We start from the raw sequence: 10198 nt of genomic DNA on the forward strand, positions 1-10198 counted from the left end.
TCCAAATGGACAATGACCCCAAGCATATTTCCAAAGTTGTGGCAAAATGGCTTAAGGACAACAAAGTCAAGATATTGGAGTGGCCATCACAAAGCCCTGATCTCAATCCTATAGAAAATTTGTGGGCAGAACTGAAAAACCTTGTGCGAGCAAGGAGGCCTACAAACCTGACTCAGTTACACCAGCTCTGTCAGGAGGAATAGGCCGAAATTCACCCAACTTACTGTGGGAAGCTTGTGGAAGGCTAKCCGAAACGTTTGACCCAAGTTAAACAATTTAAAGGCAATGCTACCAAATACTAATTGAGTGTATGTAAACTTCTGACCCAGTGGGAATGTGATGAAAGAAATTAAAGCTGAAATAAATAATTCTCTCAACTTTTATTCTGACATTTCACATTCTTAAAATAAAGTGGTGATCCTAACTGACCTAAGACAGTGCATTTTTGCTAGGATTAAATGTCAGGAATTGTGAAAAACTGAGTTTAAATGTATTTTGCTAAGGTGTATGTAAACTTCTGACTTTAACTGTACATACACACCAGTGGAGGCTCCTCAGAAGAGGAAGGGGAGGACCATCCTCAGTGAATTTCATTTTTTTAAWMGMWAWAKKYMTRKAAAYSRTTTTTTTTGGTTYATYAAACTATACTAAATATATTCACGTCACCAAATAATTAATTAAAACACACTGTTGCAATGAAGGTCTACAATAGCCTCAACAGCACTCTGTAGGGTAGCACCATGGTGTAGACGGAGGACTGCTAGTTTCCGTCCTCATCTGGGTAACGATAGCTAACACAGTTCCGTACAGGTTTTGCGTACCGCAGCATTCAAACGAGGCTGCGATGAAAACTAATGGGACTGTAGRGACTGTGTTGGCATCAAAATCTGGGGTGTAAACTACTTTTCTATTCCAGCTTTAATTGACATGGTAATAGAGCAAATGTATTTGAGAAAAGRTGAAAAAAKTGACCCTTCTAACGCCGCACAATACATTYTGACGTATCGTACGGCAAGCATTATGCAACACATTGTGTGCCGTACAGCGTCTTTCCAKCAGGGGTAGAGGTTCTCTCGCAGATTAAAAACAAGAAAGTGAAAGGGACAMGGAAAGGGGGATACCTAGTCAATTGTACAACTGAATGCATATGTTTTTCGCATCATCTCTGCTAGCCATCATGACTCTCAAAAGCCGCGAGACAGCCGCTGTTTACTTGTGAAGATAACTTTAGCGCCGCCCTAAAAACCCTATTCAAAAAAATAATGACACATTATATAAACTCTTTATATTGTTCTATAGAAATTTCAGAGGTGATAAATTGGAGTGAAAAAAGCAGTTTCCCCACACAACATTTCTCCCCCCTTTCACTACTACTCAGTAGCTTTCGCTTTCCCCACCACAATTTTTCAAAAGACCGGGTGGAGCTCCATTGCCTTCTTCAATCATGCAGAGACGGGCAGCATGAAGGTCGCGTCATTGGTTTTGCTGGAAAGCGGAGAAATTGTGCTTTACAATGGTATTCATATTACATTTGACATGGAAGTATACATTTTTTGGGGCGCTAAAATATGGTCACGTGTACGGAACACTGTCAAGTGCGGAAGTTTGTTAGTTATCATTACATTGACTTCAATACAAAACCTAGGAGGCTCATGGTCCTCAACCCCTTCCATAGCCTTCACAGTAATTATGACAACTTCCAGAGGATGTCCTCCAACCTATCAGAGCTCTTGCAGCATGAACTGAGATGTTGTCCACCCAATCAAAGAATCAGAGYAAYAATMTAGTACTGAAAGCATAAGCTACAGGTAGCTAGCACTGCAGTGCATAAAGTGTGGTGAGTAGTTGACTCAAAGAGAGAGAAAGACAYTAGTTGAACAGTTTTGAACAAATTAATTTCTTCCAAAATGAAGGAGAAGCAAGAGAAAGAGAGAGATTGTCATTGTTTTTCCAGTTTCACTTACTTAGCTAGCAAATGCAGCTAGCTAGTTTACACCCTGCTCAAACAGAGGGATTCTAGCTATGACTATTCAACACAACATTGGAACACTTCCAATTCAAGGTAAGCTTTTGGTTTTACAAATTTATTGCCACCGGGGCAAGTTCTAAACTGCTTACTGACTGAACACTAACGTTACTGCATGACTGTAGCGGGTTTACTAACGCGTTTGAAGGTTCTATTAGCTATGTTGACTATAACGTTACTTTAGCTAATATGGTGACAATGATGTAGGCTGTGTGTAGCGGGTATGATATCGTTTGTCTTGGAAAGTTTTTTTCACATGGTCACATGCAGCTGATGTGTTGTACATTGAAGTCTAAAAGTGAWGGGAAAAGGTGAGAGGAGGAGAGRGCATAGATGCAAGAAGGAATACAACGTGGCTGCTATGAAAGTYAACTGTGTTTACACGTGATCAAGGGTGTATTCATTCCACCGATTCTGTTAAAATGTTTCTTAAACGGAACAGAGATAAAAAATACCCAAATMTGTACATTCGAAACTCTCAATGACTACACCCTAGATCYGCTAGATGCAGGCAAGAGTGTGCAAGACGGGATTGAATGTGTCACTGTCTGTCATCTTTAATTTTTCTCTCGACCTGTGTGCACCTACGTTGTAAACTTTCATTCATAGGCTAGGCTGTAACAACCTCATGATGGGTATAGAGAAATGTTGAGTATCATGTAGTAGCATAAACCTATCGATGTTACATTGAACTGGGTGAAATGAATATGAATGACAGTCATCCAATATGCTGTAATAGAAATATGGCCATGCTCATAAAAAAATGTAAATGGTCCTCCCTCATCTTAAACAGAACCGACCGCYCACGCACGCACGCACGCAAACACACACACATACATACACGAACACACACAGCAGGACCACTTGCCCACTCCTCGCCACTATCTAAGGCCARAAACACAGGAAGTTTAAGGCTGACCCACTTCTCTTCTGTCAGACGTTTTATTCAGGTCTTCATACAAACAAGCTGTCAGTGAACACATTTAAAGACAAAAACAACTAGCAGCACTAACTATCCGAGATAAAGTAACAATGCATTGGCAAACCAGCTGCCTCAATAGTAGTACAAGTAATATACAACATTTATATAAAATATGAATAAGCTACATATTTAGAAACTCTACAATACTTTCCATGTAAAAAATCATTGGTTGGCACTTTGTACCTGCATTATCTGAGCCTTGTGTCATAGKWTGCACGAAGAATAAGTTCAACAGCTTAACTAAAATGCAAWTTGAGTGAAAAATGGATTGTTCAAATAGACTTGTTGCTGTAGGTATTCTGCAGCTCTTTAATGGTCAAATAGCCATTACAACTGGGTTCCACTGTCATTGAGGAGGATCTGCCTAGAGCAGCCTCTACTGGCCAGGCATTGTAACTGCCGCTAGACGCCATGGCTGAGTTTGACTCAGGATTATGAAGGGGGAGTTGGGGGAGACTCAGGGGATGGTGAGGGCCTGGAGGGATCCGAGCAGGCAGGGAGACTGGTAAGACAAGAGGGGCAACTGGAACCACATTCCTCTCCTTCTTATCCTTCTTTCCTTCCTCTTCCACCTGGTCCTCCCCCTCTACGCTCTCCATGCCGAAACCAGAGTCTGGGCTCAGGGGCTGGCTCTGCAGCCGACCGAGACGCTCCAGGCGCTCGTAGGAGGAGGATGTGGCGGAGAGAGTGCTGTGGTCCCCCTGGTAGGTGAAGTAGACGGGGCAAGACTCGATGAAGAGGCTGCTGGGGTATTTGGGGTAGAAGTAGCCGATGTTGGAGAAGCAGGAGGACTGGCCGCTGCTGTTCCAGCCATCAGAGGGAGTGTTGGGGTCAGAGTGTAGGAGAAAGGCCGCGGTGGTGGAGCTGGTGGAGTCGGTGACGTCCCAGACTTCTGTTCCAGACACCTCCACGGGAGAGATGTCCTCGCAGGGCTGGGCGGTGATGAAGGACTCTGGAGCAAACAAGGGGCTCAGCCATTTCTGCATGGGGAGGGCCAGAGACACACGTCAGTATACGCAGCTCTGTACAGTGTCACAGTTATTGGTGAAATTGAAAGATATGCTTATACTTAGGCAAAATGACAAAGGATAAATATGTTACTGCATCTACACTGGCACGTATCAAGTTTTGAAAGTTGCTGCAAGATCAGTGTGTGCTTGTTCGTAAGTCTAAAAGGAGTGTATGTGTGAGTTTATTGGTGTGTTAATGTGTGCATGTGGTAGAGAGAGCGCGTCTATGTCTGCATCTAACTGTTAATGCAAGGAATTCAAACCAACAGAGAAACCACACCAAGGGGCCTTTGCTCATGACTAATGTTTCGCTTGGGTTTTTTACTGTGGCTGGACACTATCCTTTCACTGGCAACTAAAAGAGACTGTTCCCAACTGTAAGCATCAAATGTAAGTAAGTAGTAAGTCAAGTTAAATAAGGACATAAATGCGGATATATCCACTCAACCAGGTTCCAGAATATTATATTAGGCCGTCCACTAGGTTTTCATATCAAGAAAACATTCACGCTAGTGAATAAAGCCACATACACAGAATTTTATTGGTTCAAGAGGTTTCAAGTTTAGCAGGAAGTTGGAGTATTTTCCAGGTACCTGAATGTTTCCACCGTGGACAGAGTTAAGTGGCTGGAAGTACTTGGCGGGGTCAGGCACATACTGGTGTTTCCTATAGTGCACCAAAACAACATGGATTTTAATAAGCCATCTTGGGTCTGTCCCAGAATTAACTTGACACTACATACCCAAACAGACCTAAGGCCCTGAATGCAAAATCTGCTTCATATTGGATTATGTAACCAATGATAAAATCAAGCCCCCGTCATCAACACGGCACAAGACCAAATTAACTCACTGAGCCAAAGGTTGTAGGTCTCACTCCTGATCTGACCCAACAATACATACATGTACGCATATAATCCACCTTTACGCATTACTCACCTATTGTTTGTATGAGTTTTGTAGAAGACCAGCAACATGACAACGATGAGAGTGAAAAACGCACCACTCAACACCAGCCACAAAGTCAGGTCCYGGGACTTCACTGAAACACCAGAGAACGGGAGCACGGTTGGAATATAGGTCTCAGAAATTAATCTGGATGCATTTAATGCAATTAACATGGGTCGTTGACACAATTTTTGAGACCAGCAAATTTGTTTTTTTCCTGTATGGGCCGCATGAACTTCACTATGCACCGACTGTCAGTTTCTCTGGATAGGATAGAGAGTCTTCTGCATGACTGAACATATAGTAGATGTAAGGTTTTAGTTTGTGGCATGGCATGGCATCAAACGTACCAAAGGTTGGTGAGACCTCGTCCTCTGATGTCCAGGAAGCAGTGGGGCTCCACTCACTCCAGTGGCTAGAGGCGGGATMGGTCGGCTTGACTCTCAGCCTGATGTGATGAATCCCACTCTCCTTCACATCCAGCTCTATCCACGGTTCCTGKTTTAGTCTGGTCAAACTCTGGGCCTCCTGACAGAGACAGGTAAACAAAAATAATCATAATCACTACAAAGCTACAAGACTCTCAAACTATTTAGGCTGAAATCCTGATGTGAGATGGGTGTGTGTAACTCAAATGTACACACATCATGCTTTGATGTCTATGMAAGCGAAGAATCCGCCAAAAATCACAGCTAAATACTCAGGCACCGGTATTATGCATGACTACCCACTAATTAGATTCACTATAACTCATTCAGCAGGAATACTGCGTGTTCAGCCAATACCACACACTTTCACATCCACCCACACAATGGTTTGTCTGTCTCACTCACCCCCCATAGCTGATCTTCCCTCTTCATCTTCACCTGGAACTCATAWMCAYAGATCTTCKTAGACAGCGGACTACCAGCACTCCAGGTGGCATTAGTCCCATTGATGATGACCGGACTACCAGGAGGATGCATCTTAACTGTAAGGAAACAGAGGGAGATGTCACAGTCATCTATTACCATGAAGTGGAGGCGGTTTGGTGAATTACAGTCAGGTGATGGGTAATCTTGTCTGAGACCTGTCATTTAGCAGATGCTTTCCAAAGCAACGTTTACATAGATAGTGGTACATAGATTCAGTATTGAATATGTACCCATGCAAGAATCAAACTCTCAAATGAACCAGTGAAGAAGAACGACTATTTAGTGAGAGGCTACTCTCGCAGGTACAATAGACAAAAGAGAACACTGAAAAGGTGGACACTCACTGTGGTTGATAGGTTTGTATCTTATGAGGTTTACCACCTCAGACCCGTCACACTCCWCCTTAATGCTGGGGAGGTGCTRGGATGAACTGAAATACTGTAGAGAAACACAGTCAGAAAGCAGATMACATGTTTATTAAAGTAACAACTCCTTGCATCTGTTCTACATTCGTGTAAAAATTCTCATTTTCACAAGCAGTTTTATTAAAAATATACTTCACATTATATATTTAGTTTACTTTGAATAATAAAACAGGAATCGATAGATTTATAGAAAACAATGAAATTGATATGTACAATAACATATATGTACAATAACATATATGTACAATAACATATATATGGAGAATTACATACTGTAAATAGTTCTGATTCTGATATCAGGAAAAACGTACCTGGCCCTCAAAGACAATACTGCAGCCTCTGAAAGAATGACCTGGCACCGGCCTATCCAAGCGTTTGAGATTGCAACTACTATTGCTATACAAAACAAAATAAATGAAAAGTAAAACTCTCAATATTACACAGGGGTGCATTTATACCTCAAAACACAATGCCGTCATTTTCTGTAATGCAGTAATAATAAAGACAGACAAAAAATATTCCTTACAAAAGATTGCTCTTAAAGTTTTCTTTTGTACCGAGGAGCTGGCAGGCCACGTCTGGATCTACTGCCGAGCTGTTCCACACACAGGTYATGTTGTTGATGTAGTCATTCACACAAAACAGTCCTTGGAGGGAAAGACAGCAAAGGCAAACCAAAAATATTATTACTGTATAGTAACACATCATTTTAAAATCCACAAACTCACCAACTTCACAAATCTGACTTATATTTTGCGCGGGGGGGGGGGGTCAATTCAATCAATAAATTGTGTTTCTCCACAAGGTGCAAGTACTGTTTTTTTCCCACAGATCTTATCTGAATGAGTAGGCTGAGAGTAACATGAAGTCACTAGTTACCTTGGAGATTGTGAGTGAAGCCTGGTGGGACAGAGAGCAGGAACAGCAGGTGAAGCATGGACCACATCATTACCACCACTGTCTAACTGGAAAACAAAAGATGGCATAGATTAAGAAACTGTCACTTACAGAGTCTTGGCAATTACCACCACTGCTTAAATGTAAAACAAAGATGATGAAAACTAAAGATGAAGAGGCTGTTATAACGGAGCATTGGAACACCAGAAACATTTAGACAGTACAAAACCTGAGTAACAGTTGCATAGAACAGCAGAAAATACATGACACCGATAAGGGTGTCCTGACTTGATTGTATTCAACATAAAAATCTTTCCGTCACAGGCCCAATACCATTATTACCCACTGTCATCCCCTTTGACAGCAGTACATGAAGAGTTTAAGTAGGCACTTAAAGGCAGCTGCGGAAACTCCTCTTGAATTGATATCTGTACAGAATATACATTCATCCAGAGACTGCTGACTACTGCATGACCTAATGTTGAACTCTCAATGAGAAAACTTTTTGTACTCTTGTCTCCCCTGAATAGGCTGATGTTCAAGTTTGTTTGCACCAATAGACTGCTAAAAAACTAGACAGTCTAAACACTAACACTTGAGGGCTTGTTAGACAGACTCACCAGGTTGGCCTAGATGTAAAAAAAACATGTATAAAACAGCAGAATATATATATATATATACACACACTATTGATGTATTGTCACACGCCAGATAGGTGCAGTGAAATGTGTTGTTTTACAGGGTCAGCCATAGTAATACCAAGCAAATTAGGGTTAAGTGCCTTGCTTAATGACACATCAACAGATTTTTCACCTTGTTGGCTTGGGTAATCAAATTAGCAACCTTCTTGGTGGCTCAACACTCTAACCGCTAGGCTACCTGCCACCCTAAGGATTAGTTTTAAATTACTACATTACGATGATGCGGCTGACACCTAGATGATAACAAGAATGATACAGGGATACTCAATGATACGTTTTTTTTTTGTTTGTTTTTTTTATCAAATTGAAATCTAAGTTGAATCTTACAAAGAGTAAGTGCTCATGCACATGCAAACAAATTGGTACTCTACCTCGTCAGACTTACCCTCTTAGTCAGGGTCGAAGTGTCAGCACAGTCCTCATTCTGTTCTCCTAATTTCTTTGCTCTGTTTTTACTATTTGACTTTTGCAGATGCTCTCTCCTCTCTGTCTCCTTAGTCTCAGGTAGGTCTCTGTCTGTCTGTCTCTCTCTCCCTTTGTGACTGTCTCTCTCTGTGCCTCTAGCTCTCTCTCACTCTGTCTCTATCGTTCTCTCCTGCTCCCTACCGCTATCACTATTGCTCTCTCTCTCTTTCTCTCTCTCTTTCTCTCTCCCTCTCGATTGAAGTGCCCAATGACATTTCATGGTGACACACGTAACCACAACCTCTCGCTAAGGCTGACATTTGCCTGTGTCTTGCAGGAAGCCACACAAAACCCTGAAGATAAAAAAAACAACTTATAATTACCATTCTCTACAACAGTGTTTATCAACCCTGGTCCTGGGGACCCAAAGGGGTGCCCATTTTTGTTTTTGCCCTAGCCCCCACACACCTGATTCAAATTAAAGGCTTGATGATGAGTTCATTAGTTCAATTAAGTGCATTAGTGCTTGGTCCAAAACAAAAATGTGGTAGCCCTTCCTAGGACCAGGATTGAGAAACACTTCTCTACAACACATACTCTACAAGCAAAGCCATTAGGCCCCTCAGCCCCTTTATGTGTTAAGGTAAAAATACTGAATACACCGCATCCTGTTTCAGTCGAGCACCAGTAAAGTAGGCTAGAACAGAGACGTACGTTCACACTGAAATGTCAGGTGGTTTCACACATTGCAGCACCAGATTGGCAGAGTAACGCCTCGATCACACCGACAGCGGCATTGCATTTTGGTACAACAGAAGCACATGAATTTCCAATGGACCGCTACATTTGCCTTGTAACATTGCGTTGGAGAGGCAGTTGCAGTGCGTTCTGTGTGGTGCATACGTTGGATTGGATTTATCGAACGTATGCGTCAAACTGTATGCGTAGATGGCTTGACAGAAATGGTAGCAGAAGGTTAATATTGAACTTTTGTTTCACACATATCCAGATGATGCTGTGTCCCAATTTGCGCAATGACACTGTCGGTGTGATCAAGGCGTAAGGTGAATACCCTACAATTAGACACGTGTTAAAATATACAAAGGTTTTCCAATATACTGTAGATCCCTCATGAAAGCAAGTCAGGGCACAAAAAGGTTTCAAGCTAGTAGTAAATGGATAGTGGAGTCAAAAGATCCTTGTGAAAGTCAATAAAATGCAGAAGTAGAAATGGCAATAGAAAGATGAACTGAGTTAGTATGACAATGCAAAGGTCATCGGACATCTCATTTTGTAGCCATAGACAGACAGGCTTTTTCCTCATAGATGGGAGTATTTGCAGCATGATACCCATTTCCTCCATTGTTGGATTTCTATCACATACTTACATATTATGTGACATACAAAACAACATAAGCAATAGGTAGATAGCTATTTTATGTCACACGGCTACATGAAATGCTTTGTATCAATCAATGTAGTGGAATGAATTTGTACTGAAAATGACAATCCTCCTTTAATCATAGAAACCGATGGAAACCTCTACTTGTTACAACATTACAAAATGCATGCTGTAGTAGATGCTTAGCACACTGAGATGAGCAGGTCCTGTGAAGTGTATCTGCACATCAGCATTCAACAAACAAAGTGAAGTTCAGGCTTATGTCGCAACAACTGCCTGTTTGTTCACAGAACGCGAGTGAATGCGTTGGTTTGGCCATGATAGCACTTTGACACCCCCAGATATATGGGTTCTGGCTGAGTACTTTTCACTCTGCAACATAGGTAAAGGGAGGCTTGCAGAAGAGAGGCGGGGGTGGTGTAGGTGACACACACTACGCTTGTTGAAAGGTCAGAGTCCGCTTTGTGGCAGGAAGTTGGCGCTAGGCCT

General features: G+C 41.9%; 1 protein-coding gene across 2 annotated transcripts; it reads right to left on the reverse strand.

The window, feature by feature from the left end:
• Nucleotides 1-3084: 3084 nt before the first annotated feature.
• On the reverse strand, nt 3085-8476 carry il2rb (interleukin 2 receptor, beta). Of its 2 annotated transcripts, none has more exons than XM_024010980.2 (10): nt 8288-8476; nt 7184-7269; nt 6831-6951; nt 6616-6700; nt 6224-6317; nt 5799-5935; nt 5316-5493; nt 4957-5059; nt 4612-4684; nt 3085-3988 (listed from the first exon to the last, which is right to left on the reverse strand). In XM_024010980.2, exons 2-10 carry the CDS (start codon nt 7251-7253, stop codon nt 3281-3283), a joined length of 1569 nt encoding a protein of 522 aa, XP_023866748.1. In that variant the 5' UTR covers nt 7254-7269; nt 8288-8476; the 3' UTR covers nt 3085-3280. The 2 variants fall into 2 exon arrangements, with proteins under 2 accessions (XP_023866748.1, XP_023866749.1); XM_024010981.2 differs by having other exon boundaries at nt 7184-7265; nt 8288-8367.
• Nucleotides 8477-10198: the final 1722 nt, after the last annotated feature.

This window comes from Salvelinus sp. IW2-2015, linkage group LG20, assembly GCF_002910315.2.
Source record: "Salvelinus sp. IW2-2015 linkage group LG20, ASM291031v2, whole genome shotgun sequence".
Lineage (NCBI taxonomy): Eukaryota > Metazoa > Chordata > Actinopteri > Salmoniformes > Salmonidae > Salvelinus > Salvelinus sp. IW2-2015.